General features: G+C 52.2%; 1 protein-coding gene across 1 annotated transcript; it reads right to left on the reverse strand.

The window, feature by feature from the left end:
* Positions 1–8,673: 8,673 nt before the first annotated feature.
* Positions 8,674–17,497, reverse strand: LOC133353034 (potassium channel subfamily K member 9-like). Its single transcript, XM_061569112.1, is given in 3 exon segments — positions 8,674–10,379; positions 10,381–10,841; positions 16,811–17,497. Coding segments are annotated over 3 exon segments (1,482 nt in total). The 5' UTR covers positions 17,418–17,497; the 3' UTR covers positions 8,674–9,965.
* Positions 17,498–18,143: the final 646 nt, after the last annotated feature.

The raw sequence follows: 18,143 nt of genomic DNA on the forward strand, positions 1-18,143 counted from the left end.
TTCTGCATTCCTCGACGGCAGCCGAGGAGGAGGAGGAGTTGATGCTTCGTTCTCCTTGTGGCAGTAAAGTTACATACACAGGAGTCTCAACCGCCCTCCCCCCCCGATTCAAACCTCAATCCCAAGCAAATCCCATTGTACAAAATAGAGCAGGGAGCGGTACACTGCTGTTTGCTTTGTGCAGTCCCCGCTCCTACGGCTGTCGCAGAACTCACGCTCAAGCGGTGCTGCCCAATACATTCTTAAGATTTGACTCCTCCGCATATCAGAAGTTCCAAAGCAGCTCCTCGGAAAATCACAAAGCCAGGCTTCTTTAACACGATGCCACTGGCACTAATGTGCAATTTGCAACACACTCAACACGCGCACGCGCATACACACACACACTACCAACATATCCCAAACAAGAAACATAAAACATACACGTGGGTAATATAGTTTCATGAACACCATGCATGCGGTTTTAAGACGTTGCGTGTAACCGTGTAGAAATGGTACCGTATACGTTTTCCGACACAGGTTCATTCAGGCGTTTAAACGACGGCGCAAAGAAGGAGCACCCAGAGCAATAAATGTTCTGATGCGTGTGGCGTTGTCTTTGTATTGGTCGCCTTTTGGCGTTTTCTGGTCTGGGCCATGATGAAGGCTGTCTCTGGTGTAGGCCCATGAGTTTCAAAGACAATGCGTGGATTATCAGAGCAGGTGTGTGTGCATGTTCAACACAAGTACGTGTGGTTAACGCAGACTGGGTTCTTGCAAAAGGTGTCATTTGGTGTTTGAACATCTTTAAAGCTGTTGTATTGCAAGAAAGGGTAAACCCTATTGTTATGTTTTCATACATTGAACACTAACTTTGACAGACACTGGGTTTCCGATTTTAACGAATTATGTTTTTTTCAGTTCTTTTTGGTCGAATAATCAAGTGCTGGGTATCCGAGGAAAAGGTGGTTTTGGGGAAAAGTAGGTCGAACACATAAAACAAATATATACACCTGGAGAGAAAGCGTGGGGAGGAGCATCTCGGGAAGGCCCAGGTGGTGGCGAGCAGGGTGGGACGAATCGGTAAATGGAGCAAATGGAGATCGGGCGCAATGGTGGAGGTGAGAGCATTGATGAAGGAAGCTCTGGAAGGAAAGATGATGATGTTGATGCTGTGTGTGTTGACGCGTGTATGTGTGATGATGTGTTGATGCGTGTGTGTGTGTGATGATGTGTGTTGATGTTGTGTGTTGATGCTGTGTGTGAAGATGCGTGTGTGTTGATGCTGTGTGTTGATGCGTGTGTGTGAGATGATGTGTGTGTGTGGTGATGGTGTGTGTGTTGATGCGTGTGTGTGGTGATGGTGTGTGTGTGTTGATGCGTGTGTGTGTGTGATGATGTGTGTTGATGTTGTGTGTTGATGCTGTGTGTGAAGATGTTGTGTGTGTGGTGATGTTGTGTGTTGATGCGTGTGTGTGTGATGATGTGTGTTGATGTTGTGTGTTGATGCTGTGGGTGGTGCTGCTGTGAGTGAACATGTCGTGTGTGGGCTGGGTAGGGGGCACACACAGAAATCAAGAAAGAGGCTCACGATCACACGGACATGGAAGGAGATTGAGCAAAAGACTGCTATTGGCAGTGAACTAAACAAAATACTTAATCGAATCAAAATCATGTTAAGATTCGCAGCAACATTCGTTTGCTGGAAAGCACTGCTCAACGAGGCCGAACGACTAAAATGCAATTTAATGTTTACGTAATGAAACAGCTTTTTGTCTTTTGAGTCACTAATTTATATTCCACGCAAGACAAGAAAGGCATTTACACATGCATTATATATGCTTCTCCAATTTCAAGGAAAATTAGTCAAGTTTACAAACAAAAAAACTAAAAAGTTGTAGTTTTCTCCTCTCTACGATGTGTGTTCGGGACGTACCGCGTTTTGCTCGCGACAATGTCCGACGTTTCGCTCTACGTGCCGGGAGCGTCTTCCGCAAACGAAACGGAGCAGATTTATAATCCAGGGGAGAAAGTAAACTGCTCAATTTCGTTCCTTCAGAAGCTCTCAACGCGTTAAGGGCACGGGGTTGCCACCTCTGAGATACAAAAAAACCAGCGAATATCGTGCGGCAAAGTAGAATATCTCACAATACGGGAAGAAGAGAGTAGAACTAAGTGCACGTGGTACGTCAATATTATTACTAACACACAACTGACAACAACCGGGATTTGTAATGTCCCGGGAAGACTGACAGATTTCACAGAATTTGCTACCGCAAACGGAGGACGAATCATGGAGAGAGAGAGATAAAAAAAACCTAGGTCAGGTGGCAACAATAGGAGCCGAAACGTCGGGACATCGTGCGTGCACCAGCCAGAGAATACGACGGCGAGCCGTGACAGCTCCACAAACCGCGAACAACCCCCACGCAGCAGCATCTTCTCGTCGTCAACGAATCGGAAACCCGGCGGTGCCTACGGCTTGGGGCTCTACGACCATCGGCGCAGGGACTTGACGTGAACGGCGAGAGCTCTCGGGGCTCCAAGTGGCGAACATAGGGGACACAGCAACCGCAGTAGGGGGTTCGGTGAGGGGGGTAACACGACAGGGCTTCATGCTTCATTTCACCCGGAGCCAGGACAACCATCGAACAGAGACGGCCACTGAATCGCACGATTTCGAATGCGCTTTCCGTGTGCCGTCTGGAACGCTCTTCCCTCCGATATAAGGAAGCCGCCGGGGTTATGCACTTTTCAATCATGCTGATTGAAAGCTCGTTTCTTTTAGAACAGCTTTTTGTGTGTGTCCTTCATCAATGTGTCCCCTGCTCCGGTCTAACGAGCCACGCGGTAATTATTCCGTGAATAAATTGAAGCCCTCGGGCAGGAGATAACGAAGACTCGACCCGGAGTCGAACCTGGTTCGCGGCGACCCCGACGCCTGCGTTCGAGCACTTTGGAGGCAAGGGTTGGTGGGTCATGCAGAGATCTGCGAAACTCCCAAATCCCTCAATGGGACGGCCAAGGGACGGCGAGAAGAGCGAGTTTGGGTTCGTGAACCTCTCGGATGTGGACCGTTGATGAGTATTATTGTTTTTATTGTCCACTCGCATGCGTGGGTTTTCTCCGGGTACTCGTAAAAAAAAATCAAATTTTACATGCAAAGCAAGAATTCCAATTGAACTGGCCATACATCCCCATATATGGAATTGGCCATATATGCAAATATATCCCCTCGTGGGCAAATAAAATTGACCTGAATCTCAATGAGACTTTCCTAAGAAAATGACGTGACATCGTCATTACCATGATTATTATCATTACAACAATTATCATCTCCGTTATTACAACACCGGCATTACGGGTGATCCCATGCGAATTGGCCTAACGTGTTCACTCTGTTGCACAAGTGTGGGCGCGATCGTCAAGGGCGTGAAGCACTTGCGGTGTCTCTCGCCATCGAGAGAGAGAGAGGGGGAGGGCTCGACGGGGCAAGGGTTGAGGCTGAGCACAAGCCTCAAAGGACCGACGCGACCAAGCGGCCAGCAACCGACAGCACCGCAAGAGTTATTATTGGGGGAAGCAGACATCGGGGAAAAGAAGCCGCCAAAGAGAAGGGCGGATACGGATTTCTATTGTTTCAGCTAACATTGGGAGAGCAATTGCCCGATCACTCAATTCCACCAAAGCTGCTGAACATCTGGGATGGAATCCAGGTTTTTCAGCCACGCATTGTCAAAGCGGCTACTCGGGCGTAGAGAATTGACGGGCTCGAACAAAGACTAAACGAAAAAGATTCACGTGAAATCCAATTTTCACTTCATTTGGCAATATTTGTTTTAAATAAATAAGATGCAGAATGCTTCGCGTCGTCTCTCCGTTGACGATGTTGCCACACTGCACCGTGCTGGTGCTCATTTAAGGCTGAGTCGACGTAGTGGAGGCCCATGTTACAAATGAAGCGACGACTCTCCACTGACAAGTATTTATGGATTGTTAACTCAAACTTGTTATTTTTCGATTTAAAGCTTTCGTGACTGCAGGGATTCATCTTCTTGGTTCTTTCGGTAAAGTCACGTAGAAGGGAAATAATAAAATGATAAAATAAACGTCGTGAGAATTGTATTTTATCATGTTTTATTATTATTTTATTATTTCCCTTCTTCGTGACTTTACCGAAAGAACCAAGAAGATCAAACTTGGTAGTCAGACCTTTGGGCGGATACAAAGACAAAGATCCCCCGTATAGCCTTTACAAGACTCTTGGGGCAAAGTGCTGTTTGCGATCACCTTTTAAGGCCGGCACGGCACACGAGAGGGTGGGTGTGGCTTGAAACACGCCCGGCCGCCTTTGTTTCCCCAGTGCTACATACTGCACCTCATTCGAGCACGAGTCAATTCCTAAGTGAGGCGCAGGATCCGGTTCAGCGATCGCCACTGACATTGGCAGTGCACGGGAATGTGAAATCGCATCTTCGAGATCGTGGCGCAGTGCGCTAACCACTGCGCCACCGCTCCCCGCCCGCCAGAGGGCTCCACGGCCGCGGCCTTCACTGCGCCGCGGTGCTAACACCGCGTTCGCCGGATTATAAGACGCACGTTTGTTTCCTTTGTATTTTATAGAGAACATTGGAGAGGGAGGGAGTGGGGAGAGGGGTGGGGGGGGGGGCTGCGTCTTATATTCGGGTATGTGCGTGACCATATTAGTCTGGCACTGATGAGAATTGAATTTCAAAACGACGATTTCTGATGACCGGTTTTTAAATGATCAAATAAATAAGGAGAAAAATAATCCGTCTAATCACGTCAAAGAATGCGAGCATTTCTTAAAACCATCAGCCGCAATGCAACTTGCGTTTACTTTTTACTGTGGAGAAACGGCTATATTGAAAGAGACATTGGTTATTTACGTCGTTATTTGTATTCTCTACAACGACGATAATTATTACTTTTAGTTTGTTTTTATATTAGCCTTCCCAGTAAACATGCCAACGTTAGCTCAACGTTGAGCCAACGTTGGCTGGCAAGTTTACTGGGTAACTCAACATTTCGGCCTTCTAGCTGTAATCAATTTCAGTTCACCGGCACCACCACCACCACCACCGTCGCCACCACCAGAGGGCGGTGATGACACGGCTGGCTCTCTTTCTCAACAGACACGTGGAACGAGCGCTGGTTGGGTGAAACTTCTTGATTCTCTTTCTCCGTCGTATTTGTTTCCTTCAAGGAGGGGGGGGGGGGGCAAGCAACTGGGGGTGTCGTGGTAGGGGGGGGGGGGGTCCGGACACCTATCCAAAATGTTTGGAAACGAGATTCGTGATGCTGAAGAAGCTGATGACGGAACGAACGGATTATCTGCTGATGCTGCGGCTGTTGCGTTGGCACACAAGCACAATTAACGACGACAACGCATCACATAGTAGTAGGTTTTTGCCCTTTTAAACTGGTACAAAACTGACACCTTTATTCAAGGCATCATGTTTGCAATAACCACAACACAAGTAGTCAAAAAAGCAAACAAAAAGAAGCAACTCTGATAATGATAATAATATTATCAGAGTTGCTTCTATTTTTTGCTTTTTTGACTACTTGTATTGTGGTTATTGCAAACATGATGCCTTGAATAAAGGTGTCAGTTTTGTACCAGTTTAAAAGGGTAAAAACCTACTACTATATTTTGCCACTGCTAAAAGATATCTCATAGTGTAAATGACTACGCAATACATTCGTCAAATAACGATTTGTCCTTAAAATATATAATAGGCGACGTTTCAAGCAATGCCCCTTCTTCAGAGCACACGTGATGATTGATGTGCCATGAAGAAGAACCATTCCCCGAATCGTCATCTATGATATAGAAATGTAGTCATTGTCAGGCAACACAGTGATATAGAGGATTGTGTTGAGTTTTTGTTTACTTTGAATACACAGTAGCGTGGGCAAACAGTAGGTTCGGTTAGCGAGTCGGTAGCCAGTAGCTGTGTAGATGCAGCCTCATTGTGGTTCAAATTGAACTCCTCTAATCCATGACGACATGGATCCTGTCTGTGCTCCAACCTGCGGGCGTTTCAGGCCAATAGCATTGAGCGGAATTTGTTTGACAACCCTGACACTGCTGATGAGACGCGGGATGTCGAAGCCGGTCCAGAGTCAGGATTGTGAACAAATGTTGCTGGATTACCATATGGGTGTTGGCAGGAGCACTCCATATAACGCTCTGGGGATCCCCCACGGCAACGCAAACAAGCAAAAAAACACACAAATATCCCCCGTATAGCCTTAACAGAATGTTGGGACAAGTGCTGTTAGCGAGCACCTATGAAGGCCGGCATGGCACACGAGGGGGTGGGTGGCTAGCACCACGTCTCCCTCGTGGCGATGTTTACGCGCAGCACGAGGTACTCATTCGAGGCTGAGTCTACCTAGGTGGAGGCCCAGGACCGATTCTGATAATCGTCACTGGTGCTGATCGTGAGCGGCAATCAAACTCGGGTCGCCGGTTTCGTGTAGTGCAGCGTAGTGCTCACCGCTACACTACACAAACACAACAACAAAGACCTTGCACCACACACCGTGAGTTTGTGTCAGAACTAATGATCGCTGAGAAATATTCGCTCGTGGGACAGACACCCCAACCCCCGCCCCCAGCTTCCAAAGTATGGGCTGTATACTCCTGTAAACGTTTATCGTTGGGCCAACGTTGGTTGGCACGTGGTTGGAACCGTCGGACGAACGTTGATGCAACGTCAGCCCAACGTTCCGTGTATTTACGTATCCATTGGATCGTGGTTAGGTGCGTCATTTGCAATGCCGTGGCAGCACCCGCGTTAAGGCGAATTGTAAATGTTACTCTTTGGTTCTTTCGGTAAAGTCACGTCGGTGCAAAATAAATTCAAAATTACGACGTTTCGGGCGCAACACAAGTGCCCGTCAGCAGGTGGAAACAACCACAGCAATAAGCAATTGTTTATTATAAACGTAATTTAGTTTATTTTCTACCTACGTGACTTTACCGAAAGAACCAAAGAGTATGGATTCCTGCAGTAACGAAAACTTCAAGTCTAGATTGTAAATGTTGTGGATTCACTCTCCAATGCACCGTTGCTGATTGGCTGTGTCGGGTGGTGGAGGGTTACGACGCATTTATACTTACGCGAACTAACCCAAAAAAACCTTAATTATTAAAAGAAGCTTTGATAAGTTTTGCGGGTGACGGTAACGCGAATGCACCGTGCGCACTCTGCACGAGACGGTAATGATGACGGGGACAGAGCTCACCGGCGCTGGGACCTTTACTGGGTTACGTCGATTAATCGATAGAAGATTGTAATTGACAATTTTTAGTGGGCAAATAAAAAATAAACGGACGGCCGCTCCCACATCTTGTAGCCCGAAGGCGGGAACCCCCCCCCCCCATAGGCCACGCCCAGCGTAACGCGGCTGACGACGCCGAAGACGTCACCAAGCCCCGTCGCTCACCTCCCGTCCAGCGGCACATGCAGGAACAGAATTGAGAGGTTGGGGTAGGGGGAAGCGGTGAATGTAGTGATAGGGGTAGTGACAGCGGTAGTAGTGATAGGGGTTGGGGTAGTGATAGGGGTAGGGGTAGTGATAGGGGTTGGGTTAGGGGTCGTGATAGGGGTTGGGGTAAAGGTAGTGTTAGGGGTAGTAGTGATAGGGGTTTGGTTAGGGGTCGTGATAGGGGTAGTAGTGATAGGGGTTGGGGTAGTGATAGGGTAATAGTGACAGGGGTTGGGTTAAGCGTAGTGATAGGGATTGGGGTAGGGGTAGTGATAGGGTAGAAGTGACAGGGGTTGGGTTAAGCGTAGTGATAGGGGTTGGGTTAGGGGTCGTGATAGGGGTTTGGTTAGGGGTAGTGATAGGGGTTGGGGTAGTGATAGGGTAGTAGTGACAGGGGTTGGGTTAAGCGTAGTGATAGGGGTTGGGGTAGGGGTAGTGATAGGGGTAGTAGTGATAGGGGTTGGGGTAGGGGTAGTGATAGGGTAGAAGTGACAGGGGTTGGGTTAAGCGTAGTGATAGGGGTTGGGTTAGGGGTCGTGATAGGGGTTTGGTTAGGGGTAGTGATAGGGGTTGGGGTAGTAGTAGTGATAGGGGTGGTAGTGATAGGGGTTGGGTAGTGAAAGGGGTAGTGATAGGGGTAGTCGTGATAGGGGTTGGGGAAGTGAAAGTGGTAGTAGTGTTAGGGGTAGTGATAGGGGTTGGGGTAGTAGAAGGGGTAGGGTAGTGATAGGGGTAGGGGTAGTGATAGGGGTTGGGGTAGTAGAAGGAGTAGGGTAGTGATAGGGGTAGGGGTAGTGATAGGGGTAGTAGTGATAGGGGTAGTGATAAGGGTAGTGGAAGGGGTAGGGGTAGTGATAGGGGTTGGGGTAGTGAAAGGGGTAGGGGTAGGGGTAGTGATAGGGGTAGTGATAGTGGTAGTAGTGATAGGGGTTGTGGTAGTGAAAGAGGTACTCCTGATGGTAGTTGGGGGCGGGCCAGGTAGAGGCGATGGGGCTGGTTTCAAGGCAGGAACGAGGAGTTTTACCCGAGCACTGGGGAGCACCGCGCGTGCACGTGGGGCAGCATCAGTCCACGTGCACGCGCATACACCTGGACCTGCCCTGTGCGTCACAATCCCCCTCCAACCACCCCCATTGCCCCCCAAAATATTCAGAAAAATCGTCCAGTCCCCACCTCCTCCACTGAAGATGAATTGTATTTGACATTAGAGCGGAAATTATTGGTAAGCACGGAACGGTTGAGCTGCAGAATGGGGAAGCAAGAACATTGTGGTTTGAGACGCCTGCTTCGCCACCACACAAATGTCAGCAAATTCCATTCACCCCCCCCCCCCCTCACAGCACCCATCCCTTTAGAACAATGTGGTGGGGGTGGAGCGATGGTGTAATGGTTGGCGCAGTGCGCTAAGAACCTACCCGCCCCCCGGCCCACTTGAGTTCCATTCCCGGGCACGGCTAACATCAGTTGGCCTGTGACATCTGAACTGCACCTGCAGCCTCCCTCTCATTTGACTCACCCGCACTGACAAACGTGGTGAAGTATGGTCAACAATTCCCGTGACCGACACGGCGTGGGTAGGCCTTCATCTGGCAGTAGGTCGATATAATATATTTTTTATAGCTGAGTATTAATGCGATGGCGCTTTGAGTGGCAAATTTTCGTGCCAGAATGGTGCCACGTTTTTTTTCAAGCCAAAAAAAAATGATGACTTCGACTTCTAACAGTGAAGCTTCGGCTGGAGATGTCGCTAACACTCGAACCGCTCTCTGCAGTGTCTCTAATGGGAGGTGTGAAGGCAAAAGCGCAGCCCTGCAATTCCTCGTTCACTGCCGTTGCTGGCGGAAGGTACCCCCCCCCCCCCCACCCGACCTGCCCTTCATTGCCGGCCAGAAGGTGTTTGGGAGGACGTGGGAGTTGCCCACACTTTACCACACCACGCGCGCCCTGAACCATTGACTCGCTTGCCGGCACTCCCATTGTTTAAATAACGTGCACGTGCGACAGAGGTGGAGGAGGTTTGCTCAACCTGCGCCGTTGTTTCTACCCGGGGAGATCCACCCGGTCGATCTCTGGGATCGCCGGTTCGGGTGGCCTCACCATTAGCACCGCGGGCGCGTCCCCCTGTTCACGGTAGGCGCGTTGCCTTGATGTTGCGTATCCCCAATGCCGATCGCGACCTCGCATCTGCCTGAACGGCCTCGACGCGACCTCCCGCTGGGCCGCGCATTATTCCTCCTCGCGGGTCCAAGCACCGAAAGAGACCGCCCCGGTCGCGTTTCACGAAAGCTTCCTGGCGCAACGCGCGCCTTCCCTCGGCACGAGTGATCGGCGAAACGTCGCTCGCCGACCAGTGAGCGGTGTCCACCTTCCTTCCGTCCAGTCCAGACGAGATCAGAGGGAGGCACAACCATTGCTCGTCGTCGATGGCACGTGTAAGAGGTGTGTGTGTGGGGTGGGGGTGGGTCCTACATGGAACTCCTGCGGGAGAACCTCCCACTATCCCGCCACGAGCTGTGTAGTCCCGACGCGGAGCTGAGTCCCGATGAGTGCAGCCTGCCGGTCAGCTTGCTCGGGGAGATCTCCTCCAGCTGGTAGGACAGCGAGCCGCACACGAGGCCGCGGCTCGCGTCTACCTTGGAGCGACAGCCGTCTAGAAAGCGCGGCCGAGGCTGCTGCTGCTGCTCGTGCTGCTGCTCCTGCTGCTGCTGATGTTGTTGTCGTTCGCGGTGTCCGTAGCAGATGCACGAGCACACGGACTGCAGGTCGGGGCTATCCGTGGACCCTCCGTGCAGGCGCAGGAGGACGCCTCCCTTGCCCGGCCGCAGAGACTCCCTCTCCTCGCCGCCCGAGACCGCCACCTCCTCGTCCTCGCCACTCACCTGTCAGATAGCGCAGCACCACGAGGTTGAGGAAGGCGCCGATGACCGTGAGCCCCACGAGGATGTACATGAAGCTGAAGGCCACGTACAGGTGGTCGTCCTGCAGGGCGTTGTCCTTCTGCAGCGCCACGAAATCGCCCAGGCCAATGGTGGTGAGCGTGATGAAGCAGAAGTAGAAGGCGTCGAAGAAGAGCCAGTTCTCCAGGTGGCAGAAGGCGGCGGCGCCGATGCAGAGGGTGCCGGCGCACGACAGCAGCCCCACGGTCACCATGTTGCGCGTAGACACCTCGGTGTTCTTGAGGCCCGCGCACTTCTTGAGCCTCCGCAACAGACGCTTCACGTAGGTGTTCATGCGCTCGCCCAGGCTCTGGAACATGACGAGCGTGAGCGGGATGCCCAGGAGCGCGTAGCACATGCAGAACACCTTGCCCTTGTTCGTGTTGGGCGCCGAGTGTCCGTAGCCTCGGGGGTGGGGGGAAAACAAAACAATAGAGGGGGGGGGGGGGGGAGAGACGCGGACACGCGTTGGCGGATGTCAGCATCCGCAGGCCAGGACGGATGATGCCTCGGACAAGAGGGATTATCGCCAGAACAACAAACAAACAAACACAAAAAGAAGCCAGAACGGGGAGCAGCGGCCACCCTAAAAGCAGCTGGAAATTTGGGTGATGTCCCTCTGTGAATACGAGGGTTCGAGGGAGAGTGTCTGTTGGGTTGCAAGTCCACTATTGGTTGCCCATTGCACTCGGGCCGAGATGCAGTGCCGGGCCGGTCCTGGGAGTGGCACTGTGAATTCACAACAGGCCGGCACACTGCCAACTCAGAGCCACGTAGCGCAGCGGTGCGCCAACAGAGCAAGACACCAACACAGCCACATCACAGACAGTCACATGGCACACACAACCACGCAGGAACATGCCACAGGCACATGTCACACACACACACCACACACAGGTACGCATCACATGGAGACACACAGGCACACAACACGACAGTGTCACACATCACCCCAGATATACACACCACCAACACGTTCCTGTCAGCTGCATATCACGGCCACATGACCCGCAGTCACGTACCACAGCGACACCCCAAATAGACACAAACCACACAGACACACACACGCCAGACACTCTGGCAACACAGAGACACACGTGAGCTCACTCAACACGGTCGATGTGTTCCCCGCACTCAGCGTATACAACCGCCACTTGGCATGTCGTCGACGCAGACCACCAATCAGAAGTCGCAAACGGGTTTTGACTCCTTACCCGTACCCGGCCGCACCAGGGTCGCAAACGGGTACCCGTACCCGGCCGGGTACGGGTACCCGTTCCCTAACCGTACCCGTACCCTACCCGTACCCTACCCGTACCCGGCCGGGTACGGGTAGGGTACGGGTATCGGGTACCTGATTGCGACCTCTGGGATGATGCCATGTTGCAGGCGCGGGTGGGTTGATTCTAGGAACTTGAATTGTGAGACGAGACAAGACGTTGAGAAATGAGTGACAAACAGTTACTCACTTGTGACTCACGGTCTACCCGTACCCGGCCTGGGGTAGGGTACGGGTATCGGGTACCCGGTTGCGACCTTCTGCCACCAACCACGCATCACACACTGCACAGATATCCTCGTCTGGTTTACACGTTCACAACTACGGTTACCTGATAGTCGCTTGGCGTTTCTGCGACTTGTCAATTGCTCTGCGATCAAATCGAGGGATGATAAACCTGTCCCAGCCGATGACGCCCGCGGGGAAGTTCTATTGATTGGCACCGATGTTGTGTTTGTGCAGTGTTCTCCACTTGCCAGCAGGTGCGGCGCGATTGCTTTTGTGCGGATTTCTTGTCCGATTCATCGCCGCACCTTATTCGATGTTATTGTTTTTGTACTCTCTGGTTCTTTCGGTAAAGTCACGTAGATAGAAAACATGAATAAAAGAAAACACGACGTTTGGGTCGCAACACAAGCGGCCGAAACGTCGTGTTTTATTTTATTATGTTTTCTTCTAACTACGTGACTTTAACGGAAGAACCAGATAGGATGGATTCCTGCAGTCACGAAAAATTAAAATCATCATTATTTTTGCGTGTGTAATGTCGGCGCTCTATCCTGTCCCACACCCATACCCGCGAAGTTGTCGGCAAACCCGCGATGCAACGGACCCATCACCATTGTGACAGTCGTAATAATAAGAATCTACAGCAACGTTGTCAATCCACTGCTGGATGAAGGCCTCTCCAAGCTCGCGTCGGCCAGGGGGGTGGGTGGGTGATTTGACCATACTTCACCAACGCTGCTCAGTTGGGCGAAAGCCACAGCACCAGAGCCAATTCAGACCTCGCTCACCACTGATGTTAGCCGTGGGCGGGAAGCCAACTCGGTTAACCGGACTCAATGCGCAATTGCGCTCCTGCGCCGCCTCTGCTGTAACCGATACAATCACCCCCCGTATCGCGTTACCGCGTGTGAAATGTGGAGCGTACACTTCGGCGTTATTTTAAAGTTAATTGTACGTAATAATGTCACATCGTAACCCGCCGTGACACGGGGAGGTGGTGGGGGGGGCGAGGAGGGGAACGCAGCAACGTTGAAACTACCAACAATTGCTCAAGTTCTGGCGCTCCTCTAGGCGTGAAGGTGTTCTCGGCCAATGCATGCGTGTTCACGTGTGGGAGGACACTTATGATCGATGTACTATGAGGAAGGGCCATTCGCCGAAACGTCGCCTATTGTATATCTTACCTTTGAAGGCCCGCATTGTCATTGATACATGTGTTGAGTTGTTGTTGTTGTTGATCGTGCTCGTTGCACAACTGCCGACGCAACGCAGGAGCAGCAGTGGCAGCATCGTCAAATAATTCGATGTCAATACAGCACACAGCTGTACGCAGTCATCCCAATGCCGTCTCCATCACGGGGGGGGGGGGTTATTTGGGCCATACTTCCCCACGCTGGTTAGTGTGGGTTTGTTGAACGGGTGGAGCCCAGGACCGGTTCGGGTATCACTCGCCAACTGATGGCCCGGAATCAATCTCGGGTGCCCGAGTTGTAATGGAAGTGCGCTAACCACTGCGCCACCGCTCCACTTATACGCAGTACGATTGCTTTCTTCATAATACACAGATACACTTTCTGAAGCGCCATATCTAAGCATAGCTGATGAAAACAGATTAAAATAATAACTCTTTATTTCATACATTTTGTCGGCGACAAATCACCGTGTGGTGGGAGGAGCCGTGGCGCAGTGGTTAGCACACCGCAATCACGCTTATACATTGGCAACTAATGTCTGCGGAACTGCGGTTTGTCTTCAGTTCGTTGTCCTTTCCCCGCGCCTCCGATTGCCACGGTCGGCTGCGTACGGCGCGCGAAAGAAGTTCAACATGCAGACACGCACGCGTGCAAAATTCACGGGGCGCTCTGTATTATTAACCGTCGTGATTCACGTGGACGTCAGGGGTAGACCAGTTGTGTGTCGGCGCCAGGGGAGAAGGGAGATCGGTGGTGGGGGGGGGGGGGGGGGTCCACAGTTTGTCAAATTCCCGTTAAACGATTCAATTTGGATGACACCTTCCAAGTCGTCCCCTTGCTCACGGACCGAGGGTCCTGTTGACCGCCGAGAGGCGATCGTGACCCCCGTGACCTCTCGACCCTGGCGCCTGCCTCGTCCCCCCCTCGTGAGATGACCCGCGGATGGAACGAAAAACGGCACGGTCCGTGATTTGACTTTGATCGACTAAAATTGCCCCCCCCCCCCCCCGCTGTGATCATATTTTTCGTTGTTCTGTGCTGTTGACGCAAATGTATTTGTTTATTATTCACGTCTTACTTTCGAAGGGGGGGGGGGGCGGTTTATTTTCGTCCCCATTTGCTCGTTAGTAAGCTATAATAAATAGGATTTGGCCATTGTATATAATTGACGTACAGCGTCGTGGGATGCAATTGTCACGAATGCCGTGATGTCAAATAACGATATCGCCGATAGAATGTTTACAGTCAGTTCAACAACACGTAGGAGGCTTTCGCAACCAATATCATATCCACGACATTTATAATCTGAGTACGACGTTTCGCCAGTAATTACAACCGGCATCATCAGGCGGCAACCAGATTTGTAGTGGCTCTCCAACACACCGGTGTGCTGTACGAGTAACGAATTGGCACGTTCTGTTTACGTGACAAACCTTACTAAATTGGTTGTGTCGGGTGGTGGCGGGTTTAACGACACATTTATATTTACGCGATTTAACCCCCCAAAAAACCTGCATTATGAATGTTTCCAGTATTTATAATCGGCCACGATCAGTCCACTGCTTTTACCTTCCACGATCTGCGATGTTTATAATTCACCCAGCACCTGCACATCAGCGGACTTGACCATCGCTCCATCTGCTCGGATCCATTCCTTGGCTCTCTGTCATTTATTTTAACCATCGATCATCAATCGATCATCATCGTTCGTAGCCCAGGTAACTTTTTCCCCCTAACGGTTGATATTAAATCGTTTAACCGCAATGCATAGACGACGCTAAAATACTCAATCTCCTCTAAAGATCATCGCCTACATTACGTCTTTGTTGTTGTTAGATCATCCAACGTGGTGAGTGAACCGTGATCTGAAAAGTTGCATTAAGACGAACGCAAAATGTAAACGTCCAGCGTTCACGAGGCTTTCTAACGCTGCATGCCTGGACATTGCTCCATGAGCACACGTGTCTGAACGGTAAGTCTTCTGATCAGCCCCCCCCCCTCCCACCCCGACCACGCTTAATCAAATCCCTCAAGGCCGGGCGAATGAACTCACGAGAAAACTCTGGAACGCCATGAGACCACCACCAATTGCCGCATTCAGACCCCACGTTGACCGCACTCTGCCGTTGAGCAGTCGAGAGCGTTACCCACTCGCTATGGAGGGACTTTCTCCGGGCACCCAACAGCTTGCTCCACACGTCCAAAAAGCAACTCTCGTTTAATGGGAATGACCAAACATCCCACCACAGCATACTCGTGAAAGAATAAAAAACAATAAGTCTTGAGTCTCAGCGAGGCTTCCTGGATGGATGAATGAATGACACATCTTACTCTCGTTACGAATAATTGAAAAATGCTCTGGTCAAACATCCAAACACAGAGAGCTCCAGAAAAGGGGTTCTTGAGACACGGCGAGGTTTACCTGGAGAAATAGTTGTCCCCACCTGAAGAAGGACGCTTGTGTTGCGCCCGAAACGTCGTGATTTAATTTATTTAAAAACTTTACCTACGTTACTTTACCGAAGAAAAAAAACCAGTATCCTTGCAGTCACGAAAACTTCAAATCTAGAATATCATTAATAATGTAAAAATGTACATAGATTGTTGCTGAATTAAGAAAACCAACACACACCTACTTCTAAACAACAACGCCGACGGGCATGATAACGATTGCAGATACTTTAACACACGCAGCACAAAACTATGATGTACACAGACAAAGATCATCCGGATAGGCTTAGCAAACTGTTGGGGAAAGTGCAGTGCGCAAACACGTATGAAGGCCGGCACAGACACACCAGGGTGTGTGTGTGACCAGCACCGCGGCCGGCCGCCTTTGTCTCCCCAGTGTTGAAGTTTACACACCTCGGGTGGCCGGATTCGTAGGGAAACGCGATGACTAACCGCTCCCCACAAATAAGCCACGCACGCACACACACACACACAAAGACTAAGATCCCCCGTATAGCCGTAACATACTGTTGGGGCAAGTGCTGTTAGCGAGCACCTACGAAGGCCGGCGCGGTAAACGAGGGGGTGGGTGGCCAGCACATCGCCCGGCCGCCTTTGTCTCCTCAGTGGCAATGTTTACACCCCACACCAGGTACTCTGGCGTGGTGTGTAAACATTTGAGGCTGAATCAACTTAGGGGAGGCCCAGGACCGGTTCAGCACATCGTCGCTGGTGTCGATCATGAGCGGGAATCGAACTTGGGTCGCCGACTTTGTAGCGTAGCGCGCTAACTCCTCCACTCCATACGCACAAAGATAAAGATCCCCTGTATAGCCTTAACAGACTGTAGGGACAAGTGCTGTTAGCGAGCACCTATGAAGGCCAGAACGGTACACGAGGGGGTGGGTGGCCAGCACCACGCCCGACCGCCTTTGTCTCCCTAGTGGCAATGTTTACACATCGCACCAGATACTCATTTGAGGCTGAGTCGACCTAGAGGAGGCCCGGGACCGGTTAAGATAATTGTCACTGATGTTGGCAGTGAGCGGGAATCGAACCCGTGTCGCCGGGTTCATAGCGCAGCGCGCTAACCGCTACACTATCGCTCCCCACTCCATACGCACACACACCAACACCAACACCCACGAACAACCTCTCTCCCCAAAGATCACACGCGACTGGGAAGGGGTGCCGCGCGCAGGAGGAACCCGGGGCGCGCTCACCGATGGTCGTGATGACCGTGATGGCAAAGTAAAACGAGCCCGAGAATCTCCACTGCTCCCCAGCCTTGTGCGGCTTGGACTCGATCACGAGTCTCTCCATGTCGCGGTAGTCGTCTTTGCTGATGTTGTACTTGGTTCTCAGCGCGTCCTCCCTGCTCTGCAGCTTGCCGCTCTCCTCCACCTCGTTCTTGGACTCGAACGCCTCGAACACCAGGGCGCCGAGCAGCAGATAGGCGAACGTGACCGCGATCAGAGTGACGGTGCGCGCGTTCTGACTCTGCATCGCCTCCGCGACGTGCCGCATCCACATCGCATCTCCGCTCAGCGCGTCCCGCAAGCGGATCGCCCAGGGGTGCGCGTCCCGACCCTCGCCGCCGCAGCCGTGTCCTGGCTGCGAGACTCGGTGCGCTTCATGGTGGCGGTGCTGCTGCTGCTGCTGGCGGCGGTGGTAGTGGTGGTGTTGGTGGTGTTGGTGTCCTCCCTGGTCGAGGCGGTCGTCGGAGCGGTTCGAGAGGCACAGGAGGCTGCTGGAGCGACGCGAGCCCGGTAGCCGCAAGCCGAGATATCGCAGAATGCGATCGAGGCAGTTCTCCCGGTTTAGAGCCATGGGCGAAGTCGGCTCGTCACCATCGTTGCGAGCGCCTGGCGCCGCCGTCGCCGGCGCGACTCGGCGGCATCGGCGCGGGGAGAACCGTCAACTTGTGGTGGTGGTGCGGCAGCGGCGGCGAGGGGGGGGGGGGGGGCGCGTGAAGGGGGCGAGGTGGGTGTGGAGGCTCTGGGCTCGGCAGCACTCGGCAACAGCAACAATAAAAAAAATCTGGCGAACGCTCCTAGGCTCGGCGCGATGTTTAAAAATAGACGCGCAGCGTGCTGTATGTAATTGCGCTGGGACGTACACAGCGAACGAGCTATTATTAACCTCGACGCGTTCGAGAGGCGCAGTGGCTTTTGAAAGAAAAGAAAAAACTAGGATTCTGAAAGAGAATATTAAAATCATGAAGAACGAGTGGTGGAGAAGGAAGGAAAGTTGGATGAAACAAAATGACTGCCTCCTCCCCCGCTCTCTCCCCCCGCCTGCCAGCCGCCGCCACCGCCACCGCCACCGCCACCGCCACCACCACCACCGCCGCCACCACCGCCACCACCGCCACCGCCACCACCACCGCCACCGCCGCCGCCGCCGCCACCGCCACCGCCGCCACCACCGCCGCCGCCACCACCGCCGCCACCACCACCGCCACCACCACCACCGCCCCCACCACCACCACCGCCACCACCACCACCACTACCGCCCCCACCACCACCACCGCCACCACCACCACCACTACCGCCA

The sequence above is a fragment of the Lethenteron reissneri genome, chromosome 42 (genome assembly GCF_015708825.2).
Source record: "Lethenteron reissneri isolate LAM-NWPU_2019-01 chromosome 42, ASM1570882v1, whole genome shotgun sequence".
NCBI lineage: Eukaryota > Metazoa > Chordata > Hyperoartia > Petromyzontiformes > Petromyzontidae > Lethenteron > Lethenteron reissneri.